Consider the following 22,368-nt stretch of genomic DNA (forward strand, 5'->3'; position numbering starts at 1 on the left):
CAAACGACAACAATTCCAATTTCAACTGAAGTCCTCATCGATTAATGCGTTTTCACGATGGGGATTCCCAATAGGCAGTAATAAAATCGCTGGTTTGCGAGGTCACCCGGACATTGACAATTATTATATCATTATTATTTTATATCTTACATTATATTATATATTATTTTATATTATATCATATCATATTCTATCATATTATATTACATTACATAATCATTGAAGCTCACTGATCTTCTCTTGCCAAAAAATGTACACAGTGTAGTCAATTATACTATCGAATACACCCCAATCCCCGGCCTGTACTGTCCTGGCTCCAAATGATCCATATCAATGTGCCAGAAATCGCCCCAGACTTCGTGCCATTGGAACTGGCGACGACTATTCTTGTAGAATTCGGTAAATTTCCCATCCATTGACCCCACAGGAGCCACCAATTGCACGTCCTTTGCCCCAGTAGTGACTGTCTGTACGATCCGGTCTAATAACCTATATAATTTATCAATATCCATTCCCATGACATCCACCACTACGGTGCTATTGCTCACTGCTAGATAATCGTACTCTAAAAGCACTCGTAAGTTGTCATCATGCTCTGTAGTTCCGTCAACTGGTACTAAATCATCATACTTCAACACAATCACCGGCTTGGCATCCCCAAGAAGCCAAGTTGGAGGAGAATAAGTCCGCCACCACACTTGAACACTACCAATAGTACCATTATTTGAAGAATATTGTTCTCGAAGATGATCCAACGCGGTTATCACACCTCCTTGGTGGAAAACCCCCATTAGGGTCCCGAGAATCGCATTGTATACGTACCATACCCAAAGGATATTGCGGACTAACGTCTTGGATTTCAGGGTGATCATGAAGAAGGTATTCTCTTTTTTATTGTCGTCTGCCTTTTCAGTCTTTGTAACGAATTGTTCATGAAGGAACTCAAAATCCATGATTTTCAAAAACAACGGTTGCAAACATACAATGAATCTCAATTCTTGATGCGGCACTAATGATAGGATACTCATTCCTGAAACAATCGTCAAATACACCACGTTGAGGTTCATTATGTCTTGGTACTGTTCATTGGTTTGCATTTGTTTCAATAACGAGTGGTTTGGAGTGTTGGTGGCCCAGTTCTTCAAGTATTGGAAATTGATTCTTGCGAATTGGAAATAGTTCTTGAAGTTAACGATGCAAATCAAGTACAACGGACCCAACATTTGTGGGAGGTTGATGAACAAATGGGTGATCCGCGAATGAATCCCGTGTTTTGCAAGGTTAGTGTATTCACTATTGTAAATGAGATTGTTCAATGGAGGAATTATGAATTTGTGGTGTTGGTATTGGAAATTATATTGAAGTTGCTGATAGCCAGGGTGGAAATGTTCGAAAAGTATGGTGTCACCATAACCAAAACCAGCAATTGTCAACCCACATACCATAATAAACACCATCAATGACAAAAACTTCTTGTATTGGAAAAAGAATTTCCCGAGATAGATAATCCCTGGAAGCACCAAGAACGCGGCAAAGGTGATTCTATTAAACATTCCAAACACCACGAGCACTGCCAATACTGAAAGCTTCCCATAATTGTTATCGATCTTCAATGGTGATTCTTCTTTAATATCCTGCGATTTCTGTTGGCTTTTCACGAACTGGTAATTTTCCATCTGGGTTTTGATCGAATCGATCACCATCAAACACCCACATAACACCCAGGTCTCGATGGAATTGGAAAAAGTGTGGGATTGGTACGTCCAAGTTATATAACTGGTATAGCTCAATGCGAGCCAAGTGAGGTTCTTTCTGGTCGACAGACTAGCAAGACGGATCATTGAATAATCGACAACGATCCACGAAACGAAGCAAAACATCAATCTCACGAGGTATAATTGTTGGATCGGGGTGATGGTTGCTGGGGAGTACCAGAACAAAGGATAGTACACAAGATACAAGGGGATCAAGCTCCTGGCAGGCGAAGGGCCCTGGAATTCCCAAGGGATATCGCCAGCTGCGGCAGTGTTGGGATGAAGGATCGAATTGATGATGGAGAAGTTTTGGAAGTGTTCATCTGGATGGAGGTACGAGTTTTGCACCGCGAAGTAGAGTCTGGCGCAGATGGTCAAGACAATAAGGACCCTAATATGTTCCTTCATCGTGGGCCACTAATAATAATAATAATAATAATAATAATAATAATGAGTAGACACGGGGAAACAAAGAGAAGAAAGACCATAATAACGAAAGATTGATGAAAATTCCCCTCAACGCACAAAAACGCACAAAAACGCACAGATCACAGGGACAGAATAACCACCCACAAAATTTCTTTTTCATTGCCATTTTTTTCATGGGGAAAAAAAAAGTTGCTCTCTGATAGAGTCGAACACCATCACAGCAAAATGAAACCGTTCAATCCCGCAAACACTGTCGATCATATCCTCGATAGCATTGCCTGTGATGGCATCCAAGGTGAGTAATTGCTGTTTGTTGATGATATTTATTATTATCATTATGATGATGATGATGATGATGATGATGATGATGATTCACTCATCTGCAATTGGTTTCGGATATATATATATTAACATATACAGGCTGTGAACTATCGAAAATATGGAAATTCGCAGAGGAATTCCTTGAGACCCCACCCAATGACGTGATGAAAGCGATCTTGTGGAGGTTGCTTATCCTGGAAACCACCAAAGTGGAGTTTTTACATGATAAACAACCGGTAAGTGATGCTAATAACACCAGATATGATTGGCAATAATAAGCACTCGATTACTAACATTGTGTTTAGATTGTTTGCGAACCAACCTTGTCGCAAATGAATGAGAAATACCAAAATGTGATCATCAGATGCACCCAAAACTACCAATGGTCTGCCTTGACGGGGCTAGATATTCGTGAGGCGTCGTTCATTGGTAAGAATTTGTTCAAGATCATCCTCTGCGTTGCCCAAACCGGTGCCAAAGGATTACCTTCGTCGCAAGTATCAAAGGTCACTGGACAAGACCCCCGGTGCTTGACCGCGAGAATCGAGAAATTGACAGAGGCCAACATCATCCTGAAAGTGTATATCCATTACCTCCAGCCACCACGATTGGTACATCGAAAGTTCCGCGAGCAGTTCAAAAACAACTACCAGACCTCGCAGTTGAAAGAACAGAATTCGTTGGACGCCCAGCCGAGAATTTATCGTCAACGAATCATTCAAGAGGCCAAGTCAAGTTACAATCAAATGAGAAGTATCATAGATTTGAAAAAACAACTAGGAATTACCCCCAGAGATTCCAAACGGTTTCACAGAACTATTAAATTATTGGTGCGCAAGAAATACTTGGCCAAAGTGTTGGCATCAAGGAAAAACGGGCAAGCGAAATTCGAGTGCATTCAATATATCAGGGATTATATTCCTACCAATGACGAAGAGGAAGATGATGACGACGAGGAAAATGAACTTGCCGAGCAAGAAGAGCAGAATGACGACGATGACGAGGAAAACGAAGAAGTAAACGCTGATGCTGATGATGATAACGATGCTGATGCTGATGCTTCTAGTTTACCGAATGATGACACCATTTCTGATCTACTAGAATTCACCAGTATGGCCAAAACCACCAACAATGAAGTGGGTTGCTTCAATACTTTGATCCCGTTCATCAACCAGGGTTATTATCAAATAGCGGCTTCACAAGACGGGATCACATCTACAGACGTCATGAAAAAGATCACCGGGAGTAGAAAAACTAAGAAAAGGATCATGATATTCCAAGAATTGATCAGAGACCCATTTTCCAAAATTCCATTTTGGAGGGATTTAAATGTCGAAAATTTCTATCTTGATCATTATTTTGCGGTGGGGTACGTGTTTTCTGGGAAAATCAAATCGTTGAAATTCATGCTATTCTCCCAGTTCCCCGACGCTACCGTAAAAGTCATTCCTAGCAAGTATCAATTCTTTTCTGATAAGTTTGGTGATACCCCGAAAATCTCCTTGCCAGCAATGGATAACTTGGCCTCGGAAATCTCTTCGGCGTCTTATAAAATCTACGAGAATATCTCCACCACCCATAAATTCTCGTTGGGTTGGAGAGGGGAGAATTTCACCCTGCCACCGAATCTGGTAGAGGTCTTGCCATTTGGCGCAAAGCTGGGAACCACGATTAATAGACAATCGAAAAAACCGGGGACCGCTAGAAGAGGACGCCCACCGAGCAGTGCTGCTGGGGGTCAAGAATCGAAATACATGAAGCGGAAAAGAGAGTTGTTGGCCGAGTCTAATAAACGGTTGAAATCGCTTGATAAACCGTTAGTTAAAAAGCCACGACTTGCATCGTTAGCAAAGGTTGATAATAAGGCGATAGCTACTGATTTGCCATTAGTGACCGAAGATAATTCAGATGATGTAAATGATCAGGTAAACGAAATTATTGTCGATAAGATCCCTGATCTTAAAATTAAGAATGAAGAGATTTCTGTGCCGAATGAACCACCTATTCTTATTGAACATGCTGATGATGATGACAATAATTTAGACATTGATATTCTGTTGAATGAGATCATTACCGATGGTCCTGATGATTCAGTTATTAGCAAACCATTGTCAATGGAAGCAAATGATGCCATTGCAGCCGTGGATGATGTATTAACCGACATGATTGTCAGAAATCAATATAATTCGCCAACCAAGAAATCGCCAACCAAGCCCTTATCCACTCCCAAACTGGCGTCAGGAAGACGTAAAACACTTAATTCGTTGACATTCATTACCAACGAAAGAACCGGCGACAGGGAGTCGGCTACCGGGTCTCCTATCAGAAGGTCTCCAGAAAGATTGCTGCAACCTAGAGGAATGGCAGTGGTTTCGTTAACCAAGATGAAAAGACTTAATTCGATCATCGAGGTTTTGGAAGAAAACCAAGGGATTTTCTATACAGGAGTCAAGTTTGCCAGGATGTTGGAGAAAAAAATGGGTCAGAATACTATTGTCGATAAGAAAACGCTTCTTCGAGACATTGACGACTTGAAAAATGGTGGCCGGATCAATACTGCAATCGTTGAGACGTTCTTCTCCGGGAACGAGACGGTGCTTTTTTTTTTAAAGAATAAAGAACCGACCGCAGAAGATATTGATAGATTGAGAGAGCTGGCGAAATACCAATCCGTCAGTAGGACTGTTCCGGAGGTCAAACAATCGGTCAGACTTTACAGCATCAAAGAACAAATGTCCAAAAGGGCCAAGAGGTTGCAGGAGAAGGCTGCTAAGGCCGCAAAGGAAAAAGATAACGAAAAAGCCCAAAACAAAAAATCTAGTAACTCCAAACTGTCTAAAAAGCACGTTGCTACCGAAGAAGCTCAGCAATTACCCAACGTTGACACAGGTGAAACTAATGAGGTTGTCGACACGTCTGGGAAAACCACCAAGAAACAAAGAGAGAAAATGGTCAAGCGAGCTGCCAATCCAACCAACAACAAACGCCGCTACAAAAAGAATTCGTACCGACTTAGTAATGAGGATAGTATTGCGATTTTCCGTACCGTGGTGATAACCAGGTCTTTGACGATGGACGGTATCACGAATTTCAAGATGATTGAAGAATACCTCGATAACCCGTACCTCAAACACGCACAGCTTCCAAAGAAATGGGGCAATATCAGAAAAGCTGCTGGTCCAAACACCGTCAAGACCTGTACCAGGAATTGGACCGCGGTGTTTTTGAAGCTTGTTGATCTGGGAGAGATCAGTTTAGCCGATTTGAAAAACCGGGATCTTGGATTTTTCGTGGATATTTGGATAAAGTACCGCATTGATGATTTTGATGAACATGGTATGATAAGCAACGGATCAGCAAAAACAGCCGCCGCGCCAGTGGCCATGGCCAATCCGTATTTGGAAGCCGAAGCGGTGGGCAAAGTGAAATTATACGAAGACCATTCCATGAACCTTGAGCAATATAAATTTATTGAAGAAGGGGAAAGAAAGTCATTTGAAGGGTATTTCTCGCCTAATATTGCGTTGATTCAAAGAGAGAATATTTTGTTGCTTAGGTCTTTCACCCTAGAGAAACCACCAATTATTAATGACGCCAAGAATAGTACGCTTCACCAATACCTTAAGGCGGTGATTTTATCCGACCCTAAATCGTACTCTTCCAAAGATTTTGAGGATTTAACGATGAAGAAAGGATTTGAAAGAACTGTTGTGGAAAAGGCCACCAAGGAATTGGAGGCCAATAAGGATTTGATCTTGGTGTTGGCGTCGAACCAACTGGGATTCAAGTTAATTTTCAACGAGAAACTATTTACTCTGAACATTATTTCTTTGGGGGACCATATTTGGAACGATGCATTTATCCATCGTCAATTATTGTACAATGTTATGGATACAAAAAAAGCGGTGTTGCTTCCATCGCTTGTGTCTGATGGGACGATGGCCAGTGTCATTAATAACTTTGCCCAGGCCAATATCAACGTATTGAGACTTTCTGGGTTTGCAAAAGATAAGAACACCACGTACGCGTTGAAGGCCATTGAAGACAGTTTCTTCGATGTGAGATTCTTGATTTCCGTCAAGGATAATTCGCTCCAAGAGACCCCGTTCCAGTTTGTGCCGATCCCCATTGGTCCCCGGGCTTCGAGAATTTGGGTGGACATCCATGGGAATATTAACAAGAGGGTGTTGACAAAGATTTTAAAATTTTTGATTTCGTTAATTCAAGCCAGGCCGGGGATTTCCCTGGGGCTGGCATTCGGTAAAATGAGCCGGTTGTTGTCGTATAATGAGTACCACGAGCTTTGTGATTGGTTAGTGCAAAAGCAGTGTCTTAAACGAGGGTTGTGCGAATCTTTGTATGTCATGGATAATTGGTATTGTCTATTAGGATGAGTAGTTGTGTTGCATTTTATTAGTGATAGCTTAGTATTTTGCAATAAATGATCATATAATTAATTATCCCATCATTAATGATAATAATTGAACCCGCCCCACCGGTACAGTCAGCAAGCCCTGGCTGGCTGGCGGGAAATCAAAAAATTTGGGAAGGAACAAACGTAATTGGAAATCAGACAGCCAATATCATATAAATATATATATATATATATATATATCTATATATATATATCTATATAAAAATACCAAAGCCAATAAGAATGAAGTGCTTCAGTGCTCCAGGAAAGGCGTTGCTCGCGGGTGGGTACTTGGTGCTTGACCCCAAGTACAAGGCATATGTCGTGGCGCTTTCTACCAGGATGCACTCGGTGACCGAAGGGGAACCAGTGGCAGCGGCACCAAATACGTCAAGAATCATCGTTGATAGCCCGCAATTCTTGGGTGGCACTTGGTCGTACGATTTCCCGGTGCCATTTGTAGGCACGTTGCAAGATACTTCTGCTTCGAGGAACCCGTTCTTATTGTCTACTATCGAAACGATTTTGGGGTATGTGGAGCCGGAATCCCATGCCACCATCAAGATCACCATCTTTAGTGATCCAGGGTACCACTCGCAAAACGATGCCATGGTGAAGGAATCTAACGGGAAACGGTTCTTGTATCACAAAGATACGATTTCCAACGTGCCAAAGACCGGGCTCGGGTCCAGTGCAGGGTTGGTCACCGTGTTGACCTCGGGGTTGTTGTCTTATTACAAACCGGAATTGGACCTTTTTTCAGAAATTGGGTTACGGACGGTTCATAATTTGGCCCAGATCAGCCATTGTGCTGCTCAAGGGAAAGTGGGGTCGGGATTTGACGTTGCTGCTGCCACTTACGGATCGATCATTTATCAAAGATTCGATCCAGAAATCATCAATGGGTTGATCAAATACAAGGAAGAAGTATTTTCGTCGTCGCCAACAGAATACTCGAAGAAATTGCAATCGGTGGTGAATTGTAAATGGGAAATGATCATTCAAAAGTGTGACTTGCCACCGCAAGTGAGAATCTTAATGGGCGATGTGAATAACGGTTCGGAAACCCCGAAATTGGTATCAAAAGTGTTGAAATGGCGTAAAGAAAACCCTGAGGAGGCGGGAAATCTTTATCATGATTTGAATTTCTACAATATGAAATTGGTATCGGAATTGCTTACGTTGACCCAGATTTCCATCGAGAATCCCGAGCGTTACGAAGCGGATTTGATTTCGTTTGTCGATGATTACAGTTTGATCCAATTGAAGCACTTGATCAAGATGTCAGGATCGAGTTCCAACTTCCCCGACTCTTTGAAACCGTTATTGGATATAATTGAATCAGTCTCTTCCATAAGAGGCGGTTTACAAAGCCTTACCAAGAAAACCGGGGCGGATATTGAACCTATGGAACAAACTATTTTACTCGATAACTGTTTTGCATTGCCGGGGGTACTTGGTGGAGTGGTTCCAGGGGCTGGTGGTTACGACGCTATTTGTTTATTGTGTTCAGAAAAGGCGATTCCCAAGATTTTGAAGTTGACCGCGGCCAAGGATGCTGAAGAGTTGAATCATATCAAGCATGAATTGGAAAGCAGTTCCATCCATAGACAGCAAGAATTTTCCAATGTTGATCTTGACTGCTTTGATCCAAGTTTGTTCAAATCGGTGACGTGGTTGGATTTGCACGAAGAGAACACGGGGTTGGTGAAGGAAGATCCTCTCCATTATGTTGAATTGCTCAATTGATATTTTCCATGGTTTATAGGATATATATTATTATACTATTGTATATTTTGAAGATGGTTATATGCAAATTGCGTAGGACAAAAATCACCCGGCATGAACAAAAAAAAAAATTCAGTATGATGATGATGATGATAATGATGAGGATGATAATGATGATGAGGGTATCATGGATTGTTAGTAACCATTGAGGAAATAGAGCAGGGGATAAACAAAGTCATTGAGATCCTTATTGAATACCGCAAGCGAAGTTGTCGCTCAGGAAACGGTTAGTGGGTACACAAATAGGAAGGAAATTTTTCCCATGATGTTGCTTGCTGCCTGCATGTTGTGTCACAAAGACGTCAAAAGAAAGAAAGAATATACAAGCAGCTTTTTTTTTTTTCTGTCCGGCACTTTCTTTCTTCAATATCCGTAAATCAAAAAAAAACAAAACATGACAGGCTGCGAGATCAATTTTAACACGGAACTGTCCCATGAGTACCAAAACAACAATACCATTCAAATGCAATGGGTGGCCATCATTGAAGATGGGTTTCTGAAAACCAACAACCGCACGCCCCAGTTGCCAATAATAAATAAATAATCTATATATACTACAAACCAACAAGTAAGAAGAATCTGGAAATCACCGCGTGGAAAAGCGAATGAAACCAATAAGAATGAGGAGTTATTGCTTATAATCAATCATATCTACCATAACAATACTTATCTTCGCTGCCTCGCGTTAGCTATATAGTAGTAAGAAAATCAAATAGCTGTCTATCACCGTGATTACTTTCTAATTTTTTTTTGTAATGGGCCCGCAACTTGACAAATGGCTCGGGAGACATTATATATCATACCAACTTGCTACAACACTGACTTCTGGAGGCATAAACATAGTAAGGCGTGTTATTATTATTTGGAATAAAGGGTGGAATAAAACAAAATTAAATTAAATTAAATTAAATTAAATTAAATTAAATTAAATTAAAGGAAAGGAAAGGGTCAAGAATTATCGGTGTAAAGTAGGGTGACCATAATCGCACTATGTGATGCCAAAATTTTTGATGATGTTACTTAGCAACAACACCATCCATCCATCATTGGGAACCAACCACCACAACAAGTCACACCAACCAAGATGACTTTCTTCTCCTCGCTTTCCAATGCTGCCACCGTTTATCCTTGTTTGAACTACGTTTATTACGTGGCATTCGCCCTTGGGTTAGCCAAATTGACCACGGTGAGTTTATCATTTGCCTCGTTGCTCTTGGACCTTTTTGTGGTGGCCAAAACCGATTTCGCTCCATATGGATCCAAGAACCACACATGGGCCATTGTTACTGGGGCCTCTGATGGTTTAGGTAAAGAATTTGCTTATCAATTGGCGAAAAAGGGGTTCAACGTCTTATTGGTTTCCCGTACCCCTAGCACTTTACAGCAATTATCGGAAGAGATTGCCACAAAGTATAGTGTCAAGTCGCTTTTTTACGCCATGGATTTCTCCGATGCCACTGCATTGGATACCAACATTGCCGGGCTCCAGAAATTGATCAATGATGAGAAATTACCAGTTTCAGTGTTGATCAACAACGTTGGTAAATCCCACTCAATCCCTGTGCCATTTTCCCTTACCACCAAAGACGAACTCACGGATATTATCACCATCAACAACTTAGCCACTTTGAAATTCACCCAAGCAGTGATTCCAACCTTGGACTCTACCGTCCACGACTCCAAATTATCCAAGAAATCGTTGATCTTGACAGTGGGGTCGTTTTCCGGGCTTTTGCCAACCCCAATGTTGGCGACTTACTCCGGTTCCAAAGCGTTCTTGCAAAACTGGTCGGTCTCATTGGCAGCAGAATTGAAACCAAGAAACATCGACGTGTACGTGGTATTGGCTTACCTTATCACTTCAAAAATGTCCAAGATTAGAAGAAGCAGTGCCAGTATCCCAACCCCGAAGCAATTTGTCACTTCGACTTTGAACAATTTCCAAAAAAGATGCGGGGCCCAAGAACGGTTCATGACAGTGACCCCATACTGGTCCCACGCGTTAATGCACTGGGCCATCGAATCGACAGTTGGGGTGTATTCTTCAGTTGCCAACAAGTTGAACTACAACATGCACGTTTCTATCAGAAACAGGGCTTTAAAGAAAGCAGCTAAGAAGGCGAAGAGTACCTGAGGAATTTGAAATAATGATAATTAATGGAAATTTTTGTATCAAATAATTAATTGTTGGTTATTTTCTTTTTTTTTTTTTTTTTTTGTTCATGAATGTGTCTATGTAATTCATTCGGTGGGATCATCTCAATCATATACTTATTAATACGTATTTCATTAGCTAGTGGTCACAATCATACATTCAATAATGTGGAATTATATTATATTGGCGAAATTAAAAGCAAGTTTTTCCATGATGCACTGTAGGTATGTATATGAATACTTCTAAAATATCGAACTTTCCCCTTTATCTACTGTGGTTGAAAATACTAAGTTAAAGTAGTATCTTGAGTAGTATTTGTTTTAATTATATTTATTTCAAACTGTATTTTATTTCAAACTGTATTTTATTTCAAACTGTATTTTATTTCAAATTGTATTTATTTCAAATTGTATTTATTTCAAATTGTATTTATTTCAAATTGTATTTATTTCAAATTGTATTTTATTTCAAATTGTATTTTATTTCAAACTGTATTTTATTTCAAATTGTATTTATTTCAAATTGTATTTATTTCAAATTGTATTTATTTCAAATTGTATTTTATTTCAAACTGTATTTTATTTCAAACTGTATTTTATTTCAAATTGTATTTATTTCAAATTGTATTTATTTCAAATTGTATTTATTTCAAATTGTATTTATTTCAAATTGTATTTATTTCAAATTGTATTTATTTCAAATTGTATTTTATTTCAAACTGTATTTTATTTCAAATTGTATTTTATTTCAAACTGTATTTTATTTCAAATTGTATTTATTTCAATAGTTCTCAAGTACCAAAGGTGTCAAATGATGCATTCATAACTTCACCAGTGATGCTGGAGCATTGCAATGGCAATTGTAGCAGATATTCACCATCGATTGTGGTTGGTAGTTATAGTGGTGTACCCTTCTTTCTACAAAAAGAAACCCCTTCTGAATATAATACAATGTTATTGTCATTTCACAAATGAAAATTCAATAAATATCATTATCCTTTTGTATAAATCCTTCATAAATAGAATACAAGAACATTGTCATTCATTGCACAGGCGCCTCATAAGTCCTTCCACAAACCCTTGGTAAATATAATACAAGATCTTTGTCATTTCACAAATCTTCCACAGATATCATACTAGAGCGCTGTCCTTTCACAAATATAATACAAGGTTTATTAATTATTAGATAGCTTGGGAACAAAACAAAAAAAAAAACTGATAGAAGTCTTAATTGATGTCTTCAAAACTATCTCCTTCCTCTTCCTCTATGATTGACAGCTTTCTGGCCCGTTTTGACACCCCACCCCCATTATTATTATTATTACCATTCTTCTTTTTCGTGGCATTGGAAAAAGGTTTGAAACTCCCCAATCCAATCCCGTGGTTCACAGAAGATGAAGAATAAGGACTTCCAAGGGGTGATTTCCGCCTAGCAGAGTACCGACTCTCCATAAAATTCCCGCTCCTCATTTGTCGACCTCTGGTGGTGGTAGGAGTCCCATTTTGTTTTGGAGTAATATATGATGATGAAGATGATGAAGAATTGGTGATTGGTGTGATATATGATGACGATGAAGAAATAACCATCGTGGATCCTTGAGAATCCCCATCATCATCGTCATTAATAGAGTCTTTTTTATTCTTCTCTTCGGCAATTTCCTTCATCACGCTTTTAATGGTCTTTGGTCCCTTAGGATGCCCCACCGCCACCGGTTTAGGAGTTTCCACACTACTGAGTTTATTAAGGGTCAACGCATTATACCGGCTGCTAGGATACACTACCACATCATTGAATGGATCGGGAGAATTGCTTCGTAGATTGAAACTTCCCGTACTGTAATCGTAAAAAGAACTTTTTCTAGAACTTTGTTCCGAAGTGCTGGGAGAATAAGACGCCACCAGAACCGCCCCACCAGATCGTTTGGGGATTTTATGGTTTTCCAAAGAGTTCGATCTGAAAATCCGTGGTTGTAATGATGAAGATATCGATCCATTGGCCATATTGTTTGTCGATCCAATATTGAAGGTCGACAAGGTAGGGGTGTCCATTGATAACACCGTGCCATTGAACGAAAGTTGCGAAAGATCTGACATTTGGGAAATCGCCGAATAGGTAGAAATCATCGACCCAGGACGGGTCTTTTGATTGGGTCTACCACTGGTAAAACTCCCACTGGCAGAGTTACTAATATTATTATTTTTCGTCCGCATTGGTCTAGATGATTGATCACTGGTCGGAGACAAGTTTTTGCTATTATAAGTTCCGCTTCTTGAAACATTAGCTCCGGATACCATATAGTTATTACTGTCCATACTAGGTTCATCATTGTGATGGCCATTATCATTACCTCCCAGGCGGTCGCGTTGTTTTTCTTGCGGCATATCGTTGGCAGAAAACGATCTTGTGTGCTGAATCCTCAATTCGCTACTTTTTGGAATAGCAATCTTCAAATCATTGACATTCCTGGGGTTTTCTGAAGAATTACTTGACACAGTATCTTCATTACTTTTCTTGGAGGTCGAGGCACTTAATCGGCTGGCACTGGTAAGGCTCCCGCCAGTGGATTCCGTGCCACCACCATTAGCATGCCCCGCTTTATGGATCCAAAATTTAAGTTTTTCCACGAATGCCTTTGACTTGTGTTTGGAAATATCTTCGACGCTAAACTTCCTCATTTGTACCGTAATATTACCTAATGAGGTCTTGCGATTGCCATGTCCAGAACCACCAAAGGATCTTCGCCGAGTTTTCTCTCCAGGCTTCTCCATCTTTTGTTGCTGACCAATATTCTTAGTCTCTCCATTATCAGACTCGATCAATGTTGCAGGATTCTTTTCCGGGGTCGAGGTTATTAAGGAATCGTTTTCCTGATTCTTTATGTTCCCCTTGTTTTTTAAGGAACTATCAAAAATGTTTCTAAAATTCACTACCCCCTGTGCATCATTCTTGGTATCTTCTGGAAAATTAATGCTGGAGTTTTCAAGCGATTTGTAACCTTTTGTACTGATGGCGGATGTGAGACTTCTATGGGTAACAATTCGATGAAGAGGACTACAGGCATCATCACTCAAATTGTTGGTGGCAGTGGGACTACCATCAGCAGTATTATTATTATTATTATTATTATTATAGGACTTGGCAATCTTCAAACTTTCCATTGATTTTTCACAGAGTAAAGGTTTTTTAGATGAATTTGATTTAGGAAACCCGGGAAGAATGATTTCTTTGGTCAACGAATTGCGGATTTGTCCAAGTCGTTTACCACTACCAATAAGCCCTCCGATTGAAGAATTTTTCTCTCGGCGATCTTTATCCATCTGTATGAACTTTTCTTTTAGCTTTTCTCGTTTGTTTTCCTTCTCCAATAATAAATACCAAATGGCATCCAATTGATCACATTTCCTACTAATCACACTCTCTTTAATTTTCTTGACATCAAAACCCAATCGTTTCAAATGTTTGAGCAAATGCTTTTCAAAATGGGTTTCGAATTGTCGATTTTCAAAGTTTCTGGTGAGCGTGAGTCTACTGTTGGTGTATTTCAACGCTCTGGCCCCATAAGGTTGGAGAAATGGGTGTTTCAACACCGCTTCAAGAGTTTGCGGTCTGGCAGAAGGATCTTTTTGCAATAACATTTTGATGAGATCGACTGCTTCTTCAGGAACTCCCGAAGTATTATTATTAGTCTCTAAAAAGCATGAGGAGGTATCAGATATTGTTGATACAATACTTGGTGAAGCCCCAACTGCCACCATCAGCGGTTTCTTAATGATTTTCCGTAGTTCGTAGTTTGGCTCTTCATTGATGATTTTCACTTTAACCACATCTTCGTCGTCGTCTTCGTATGGCATCTCTCCGTAAATTAAGGTATAGAAAATGATTCCAAGCGACCACATATCGATTTTGAACCCGTTATATGAGGTGATATTGCTGGAGGCGTCGCCCATCAATAAAAGCTCTGGGGCCATATACACATGGGTCCCGCACATAGTTTTCAAACAGCTATTCTTGAAACAGTCTCTGGAGAATCCGAAATCAGAAAGTTTGCAATTGTATTTCTTGTCGAGCAAGATGTTCTCCAACTTGAGATCACGATGGGCGGTGTTCAACGAATGGATGTAGAAGACCGCGGCAGTGATTTGGGAAATTATATTTTTGAGATCTTTAAAGTTCAACCGACATTCACTACTAATGAAATAATCGAATAGCTCTCCTTGAGGGCAATACTCAATTGCCAAATACACATGGGTTTCTGTGACGATCACCTCATACAATTTGGTGATATTATCATGAAACGCTTGCTTATGGAAAAAAATCTCCCTGATTATGTTGGGATCCGCTTTGGACCCTGATTTTAACACTACTTTGGTCTTGGTAAGTTTGTGGATCGCCATATACACCGTACCAAACGATCCTTCACCAATCTGTTTGACAATGTGATAGTTGCCGACATTTTCCAATTTCTGGGAGTTTAGAGTCTGGTATAGCCGGTGGTACGAGTCGTTGATATTGATGGTTCGCTGCTTCTCACATAGCCGCGATCTGCTTGACATTATAGATTTTTCATTAAATGGTGTTTAATTGGTGATTACTTCTCCTTCTTCAGCTTCTGGTTCTGTTTCGTTTTCAATTTGCGATGCGCTTTTTTGGTGCCGGGGCGGAAATAACATAACCCATTCCGGTGCGGAATTTCCGCCGCCCGCCCGCCTTTTTTCAGTTTAACCGAAAATTTTTAATACTTCATTATGCAATTCCCCTACGATGAGCTCCATATTTTATTGATCAGATTATCAGAGAATGGGTGTCCCTGCTTTCTTTAGATGGATCAGTAATAAATATCCCAAGATCATTTCACCGGTGGTCGAAGATAACTCCGATTTCGACAACCCTAACCCCAATGGAGAACTCGACAACCTTTATCTCGATATGAACGGGATTGTTCATCCATGTTCCCACCCGGAAAATAAACCTCCTCCAGAAAATGAGGCCCAGATGATGCTTGATATCTTCAAGTATACGGACCGTTTGATCAAGATGGCCAGGCCTCGTAAAGTATTGATGATTGCTATTGATGGGGTGGCTCCTAGAGCAAAGATGAACCAGCAACGTTCAAGAAGATTCCGGTCCGCCAGAGACGCGAGAATTAAAAAAGAGCAAATTGAAAAAGAAATGGATTATAAACGATCGTCAGAAATCTTAAAGGGGAAAATTATTGATGATTCGGTGAAAAGCGATCACGTTCATTGGGATTCCAACGCCATCACCCCGGGAACCCCATTCATGGACATTCTTGCCCTGTCTCTTAGATACTGGGTGGCATACAAATTAAGCCACGATGATGATTGGGCAAACTTGCAAGTTATCTTGTCCGATAGTTCGGTACCTGGGGAAGGGGAACATAAAATCATGAACTTTATTCGGTCGCAAAGACTCGATCCCCAATATAACCCTAATACCACCCATTCGATTTATGGGTTGGATGCCGATTTGATTTTCCTTGGGTTAGCGACTCATGAACCACATTTTAGAATCTTGAGAGAAGACGTGTTTGCCAAATTTTCTCAAGGTTCAAATAACCGGAATTTGAGTTTACAAGAGCAAATGTTCATGTCAGAGGAAGAAAAAAAAGAGATCAAACGGAAAGAGAGTGAAAAACCATTTTTGTGGTTGAATACCCATATCTTGAGAGAATATCTTAAAGTGGAGTTGATGACAGGGATCCAGATACCCCAACTTCACCGGAACTTGGATTTTGAACGATGCCTTGACGATTGGATTTTTCTTTGTTTTTTCATTGGTAATGATTTCTTGCCAAGTATCCCAAGTATTAGTGTCAGAGATAACAGTATTGATATGTTGGTGCAGCTATGGAAACAGAACTTGCCATATTTATTCAACAACAAGAAGAAATTTAACAATGATTATTATTTGACCCGTGATGGGGAGATCAATTTACCAGCGGTCGAAGTGTTATTGAAAAGCCTTGCGGCGATGGAAGACGGGATTTTGCGTAAAAAACATTCTCAAGAAGTTGCCCAGGCAGAGTTCGAGAAACGCAAGAAGGTAATGAGAGATCAGAATAAGAATTCGGTGTATAAAGGCTATAAATTGAATGAGGATAAACAGTTTGTCAACCAAGCTACTGAAGCCAATCAAAATATGGCGTTGTATTCTGTCAGCGATAATAAGATCATTAACAATGTCTCGGCTAAAGGAGCAAAAGATTTGATTAAAGACCAGCTGATTGTTAAAAGCAAACAAACTTTAACTCTTGAAGAATCTAATAAAAAAAGTCAATCTGCAGCGGCAGCATTGAGAGAACGTCTTGCGACCAATCTGAAAAAGAGAAAATTGGAAGAGACTGAAACTGAAGCTACTACTGAAGATGCCAGTGAAGAACCAGAATCAAAACAGGCGGCCATCACCCAGGGAAAAGATTCTTATGATCCATCAGAAACCACTGGAGATGATGAAAAAATTGCCTACGAAGTGCCTAATTCGCAAACTGGTAAAACTTATGATAATTATGACTTAATTAGAGTTTGGGAACCAGGTTACAGTAATAGATATTACAAAATCAAATTCAACCTTGTCGATGATGAACAAGTGTTACCATTCAAGAAACAATTACTTTACCATTACCTTGAAGGGATATCCTGGGTGTTACTTTATTATTACCAAGGCTGCCCATCATGGAACTGGTATTATCCTTACCACTATGCGCCATTCGCTTCGGACTTTGGTTGTTTGGATTTCCAAAAAGATGTGAAGATCAAGTTTGACGAAGGTACGCCATTCAGACCATTTGAACAACTCATGAGTGTGTTACCGGCAGATTCGTCTCATAATTTACCGGAAGTTTTCCATGATTTGATGAAGAATGCCGATAGTGAAATTATCGAATATTACCCAGAACACTTTGATATTGATATGAACGGGTCGAAAATGCCATGGCACGGAGTCCCGTTATTGCCATTCATCAATGAAAAGAAACTTCTTCATCATGTGTCTTCGAAATACGATTTGTTGACGGAAGCCGAAAGTTTCAGAAATCAAAATCGTTCAGAGCTTATTCTTATCAGTAAAAAAAATAAGTGGTACAAGACCTGGGCTAAAGAATTGTTTGAAGAAGGAAAAGACAAGATTTCATTTGGAGCGAAGAAAACTAACATTTCGGGAATTGTTGCTAAGAGCCCGGAATACGATTTTGTAGGATCAACAGAGTTCCCACTTTATGAGAATTGTGAAGATAATCCGTTCCCAGATACCATCAACAACCAATTATTCATCAAGGTGGGGTATGACTTCTATTCGAATGTCGATGGCAAGAGGAACAAATCTATGATTCTCAACGGATACATTGATCCAATCCAAGTGCTTACTCAAGATGATAAAAACGCCATTCTTTATGGAGGTCAAGGGTACGCGGTGCGTCAAAAGAAAGGGTTTACACATCAACAAAACACCCATATTAACTTTGCCATAACCGTGGGGCCACCAAAGGGGAAAATCAACATTTATCATAATAGACCTGGGGGCTATCTTGGGCTATTGAGGAGTAATGAACAGAGACAAATACATGAAAGACAGTTGAATTCCGGGGTGGATTTATATAGTCAAATGCAACAACACAATTTCCAAAACCCCGTCCCAGGGCCGGGGTATAATGGTGGACCTGTTCATGGTGGACCTGTTCATGGTGGACCTGTTCATGGTGGACCTGGCTATGGTGGGCCAGGCTATGGTGGTCCAGGCTACAATAACTTCAACCAAGGAAGAGGTGGGTTCAATGGCAGAGGCCGCGGCAATGGGTTTAATAACAGAGGTCGTGGTGGTTACAATAATCGAGGAGGATACAACCCAAGAGGCCGGGGTAATCTTACTGGTGGTCCGCACCGCCAAGGGTACCTTCCACCAAACAACCAAAGACACTTCTGATGGTATTATTTACGATAATATTTGTATAATAGACGAACTAATTGGACTGATAGTGGTGATTGTAGGAGATGATTGTGAGATTCGCCCGCTGCCACGTGTCCATCTGGTTAGGATCCCCGGTGGGACTCGCTGACAAAAAAGTTTGGTGGACGTAGAAGATTCCTGCCGTTACTATGCTGTGGAAACAATGGAGCGATATCATTAGATATATATGTATCTATATATATAATATAGCACAGAGATATAGTATAATATGGAGGACCTCGAAGCAAACACGTTGCTTCTCAAACTCTCAGAGTCGCCGCTGTTTTCCATGGCCCTCTGTGTTTCCAATCTTATCCAACACGCCAACAACATTGGGGTATTTGCCTACTTGTGCGAAAGAATCAAATCTTTCAAGTACGACGATGTGGAATTCTACGTTCCCCAACTCTGCCAGATCCTTGTGACGGTGGAGACGGAATCCATGGCCCTTGAGGATTTGCTCATCGATTTATCTTCACAATATCCCCATTTCACCCTCTTGACATTCTGGCAATTGCAGGCCCACCTTGCTGATCTTAGCGATGACCCGGAGTGTTACGGGTTCCAAGTGGCCAGAAGAGTGCTTAACTCCCTCCAGTACTTCTTGTTCAATTCGGGATCGCCATCGAAAAAGTTTAGGGAAAACACCCACCCAGCAGTGATTTTGTCCTCGGCAATTGCTGGGTCGTTTGGATTACCATCGATGGGTCAACATATTGCTCCGTTGGCAATCTCTCAAGGAAAGAAACAAAGATCGTTTGTGTTCCAATTGGCAAAGAATTATACCTCGCAATTGGCGAAAAACTTAACGGCAAAGAACACCAAGTTGAACTCGCGTAGGGACCCTACTGCCACTTCGGTATCGAACGATCCTTCAGGGAGTAAATACGATACCATTGCTTCCCCAGCCATTGGTGATAAAGGTTTCAAAAAAGAACATCCAAGAGAATATGAAGTAGAAGGCGCGGATAATATCAAATCGTTCGAGAAAATCATGAATAACACTGATATTTTGGCAAAGAAAAAATCCTTCAACAAATCGTCTAAATTGACGGCCAACGCCTTGAAACTATACCCCACCAGTAATGCCACCGTCAACAACATTGAAGATTTCGATCTTTCGGCATCTCGACTCAATTTCAACGCTAATCCAAACTCGGTTTCTTTACCGGATTTCAGAGATACCGTCAGCGAAGGCGGTGCGTCATTACGCTCCGAAGGTAACAGCATTCCTTCTTCACCATCCAGTTCCAACGGCCTTAATGGTGGTTCTCAAGTGCTGCTGGTCGGCAATAATAGAACCAGAGCCAACAGTTTGGGCCGTGGCCGTAGTGCCATCCGTACCCATCATCATCACCATCATCATCCTAGTAAACGAACCATATCCCCATCGCTTATGACCACCACCACGAGAATCAAATTGTTGAAAAACAATTACTTCAAATGTGAAACCCAATTTGCCATTGCATTACAACAGATTTCCATGAGATTGAGCCAGGTGCCAAAAGAGGCTCGATTGACCACTTTAAAGGCAGAATTATCATTGTTGAATCGTGATTTGCCTGCCGAAGTCGATATTCCAACGTTATTACCACCATCGAAAAAACTCAAACTCCATAAATTAGTGAGAATAACCCCCAATGAAGCAGCGGTGCTTAATTCCGCAGAAAAAGTTCCATTTTTGTTACTTATCGAGTACTTATCTGATGAAGTGGATTTCGACCCAGCAAGCGATAATAACATGAAACTTCTTCGGGAACGGGCGGATAAAAAATATATTTTTGATATGGGTACACAAACTGCTACGAGACTTGCCTCGGCCAAAGAAGATCAATATGGGCTTGCCTCTCCTAATTCCCCGATCCCTGATGCCCCATCGACTCCGCAAATGATGATTTACGATGAGCAAAATATGGATGAAGAGGATTTGGGGGATCTTTCCGTGGTGAAATTGTCCAATAAGAATTCCGAGACCGAGAACTTGAAACAAAAAATGTACATCAACAGCGTGTCGGTGATTCCAAATTTGGACGAGACTCCAATCGATGAAGAAAACCTGTCGAATACCAGAAGAGGCTCGAACTTGAACTTTAGTTCCAAATACTCCCATATGACCCCTAATTTGGACGGCGAGTCAGCCACCGATGATAAAGTGGAACCCGAAGATTTGGCCACCCATATGAGAATTGCTGCAGTGATGTTGACCCAATTAGACAATCCAACCAACACCCTCCCATCGGATCAAAGCGGGGCTATCAAGGCGCGGATCATTGAATCAATGCAATCGCTTCAAGATAATTTTGGATATAACGATATTCAAATGGTTAAGGGGCAGGCAGGTGATAGAAAACTTGAAAACGATTTGAAGCTTGGAGGATTCCAAAACAACAATGAGACCACTTATCTTGGAGAAGATTGGGAAACCAAACGTGATAGAATTAGAAAGGAGAGTCCATTTGGCCATCATGATAATTGGGAATTATGTTCGGTCATCAGTAAAACCGGGGATGATCTTCGACAAGAAGCGTTTGCTTGTCAAATTATTCAAGCAATGTCACAAATTTGGAAACAAGAGAATATTGGGGTCTGGGTTAAGAAAATGCGGATTCTTATTACCAGTGCGAATACAGGGCTTGTGGAAACCATTACCAACGCCCTTTCGGTGCATTCTATTAAAAAAGCCCTTACGAAAATCACCATTGAAGAAGGCACCAACCCTAAGGGGACCATCGAATCTTTATCTTTACATTTCAAGAAGGTGTTTGGCGATGAAGATTCCATAAAGTACAAGAACGCCCAGAATAACTTTGCTGCATCGCTTGCGTCTTATTCTTTAATTTGTTATTTGCTACAGATTAAAGATCGCCATAATGGTAACATCATGCTCGATAACGAGGGGCATATCATTCATATCGACTTTGGGTTCCTTTTATCGAACTCCCCTGGGTCGGTAGGGTTTGAAGCGGCGCCATTCAAATTGACCCTTGAATACATTGAGATTTTAGGAGGAGTTGATGGCGAGTGTTATCATAAATTCAAGACACTTCTCAAACAAGCGTTTATTGCCGTGAGAAAACATGCGGAACATATCATCCAGATGGTAGAGCTTATGCAGCGTGAATCGACATTGCCATGCTTCAAAGCCGGGGATCAGACAGCAAACCAGCTTAGGCAGAGATTCCAATTGCATTTGACTGATGGAGAGTGTGAGGAATTTGTTGAGAATTTCTTGATCCAGAAGAGTAATGGTAGTTTGTACACCAGATTATACGATCAATTCCAATTGTTGACCCAGGGGATCTACAGTTGATTGTATCTTTTTTTATTGCCAATATATATATCGATTTATAAAGTATGTTTTAATAACATGATAATAATAATGATAATAATAATAATAATAATAATAATATTAATAAAATGATGATGTAAAATAATATAGGATAATGATGATAACATGATAGCCGGCTGGGTAACCGGCAGCCGATCATGCCAAATCATCAAATGAAAATTCCACACAAAACAATAATAGCCAGTTTATATTCCAT

The 22,368-nt window shown here is 40.4% G+C and overlaps 7 protein-coding genes across 7 annotated transcripts; 5 read left to right on the forward strand and 2 right to left on the reverse strand. All coding sequences in view use genetic code 12, as the record gives it.

Annotated features, from left to right (window-relative positions):
- Positions 1-269: 269 nt before the first annotated feature.
- Positions 270-2,162, reverse strand: SMP3 (glycosylphosphatidylinositol-alpha 1,2 mannosyltransferase; the record flags this gene model as incomplete). The annotated part of the gene is made up of 1 exon (XM_064994574.1): positions 270-2,162. The coding sequence occupies one exon, from the start codon at positions 2,160-2,162 to the stop codon at positions 270-272; it is 1,893 nt and encodes a 630-aa protein (XP_064850646.1).
- A 246-nt stretch (positions 2,163-2,408) lies between these two features.
- TFC3 (transcription factor TFIIIC subunit TFC3) lies at positions 2,409-6,898 on the forward strand (the record flags this gene model as incomplete). The annotated part of the gene is made up of 3 exons (XM_064994575.1): positions 2,409-2,478; positions 2,604-2,740; positions 2,810-6,898. The coding sequence occupies 3 exons, from the start codon at positions 2,409-2,411 to the stop codon at positions 6,896-6,898; spliced, it is 4,296 nt and encodes a 1,431-aa protein (XP_064850647.1).
- Positions 6,899-7,161: 263 nt separating this feature from the next.
- ERG8 (phosphomevalonate kinase) lies at positions 7,162-8,667 on the forward strand (the record flags this gene model as incomplete). Its single annotated transcript, XM_064994576.1, has 1 exon — positions 7,162-8,667. One exon carries the CDS (start codon positions 7,162-7,164, stop codon positions 8,665-8,667), a length of 1,506 nt encoding a protein of 501 aa, XP_064850648.1.
- Positions 8,668-9,790: 1,123 nt separating this feature from the next.
- Positions 9,791-10,840, forward strand: IFA38 (ketoreductase; the record flags this gene model as incomplete). The annotated part of the gene is made up of 1 exon (XM_064994577.1): positions 9,791-10,840. One exon carries the CDS (start codon positions 9,791-9,793, stop codon positions 10,838-10,840), a length of 1,050 nt encoding a protein of 349 aa, XP_064850649.1.
- Positions 10,841-12,087: 1,247 nt separating this feature from the next.
- Positions 12,088-15,414, reverse strand: DASC09_009750 (non-specific serine/threonine protein kinase; the record flags this gene model as incomplete). The annotated part of the gene is made up of 1 exon (XM_064994578.1): positions 12,088-15,414. One exon carries the CDS (start codon positions 15,412-15,414, stop codon positions 12,088-12,090), a length of 3,327 nt encoding a protein of 1,108 aa, XP_064850650.1.
- Positions 15,415-15,658: 244 nt separating this feature from the next.
- Positions 15,659-18,799, forward strand: RAT1 (ssRNA exonuclease RAT1; the record flags this gene model as incomplete). Its single annotated transcript, XM_064994579.1, has 1 exon — positions 15,659-18,799. The coding sequence occupies one exon, from the start codon at positions 15,659-15,661 to the stop codon at positions 18,797-18,799; it is 3,141 nt and encodes a 1,046-aa protein (XP_064850651.1).
- A 253-nt stretch (positions 18,800-19,052) lies between these two features.
- PIK1 (1-phosphatidylinositol 4-kinase) lies at positions 19,053-22,133 on the forward strand (the record flags this gene model as incomplete). Its single annotated transcript, XM_064994580.1, has 1 exon — positions 19,053-22,133. One exon carries the CDS (start codon positions 19,053-19,055, stop codon positions 22,131-22,133), a length of 3,081 nt encoding a protein of 1,026 aa, XP_064850652.1.
- Positions 22,134-22,368: the final 235 nt, after the last annotated feature.

This window comes from Saccharomycopsis crataegensis, assembly GCF_037102585.1.
Source record: "Saccharomycopsis crataegensis DNA, jcf7180000000073, whole genome shotgun sequence".
Classification (NCBI taxonomy): domain Eukaryota; kingdom Fungi; phylum Ascomycota; class Saccharomycetes; order Ascoideales; family Saccharomycopsidaceae; genus Saccharomycopsis; species Saccharomycopsis crataegensis.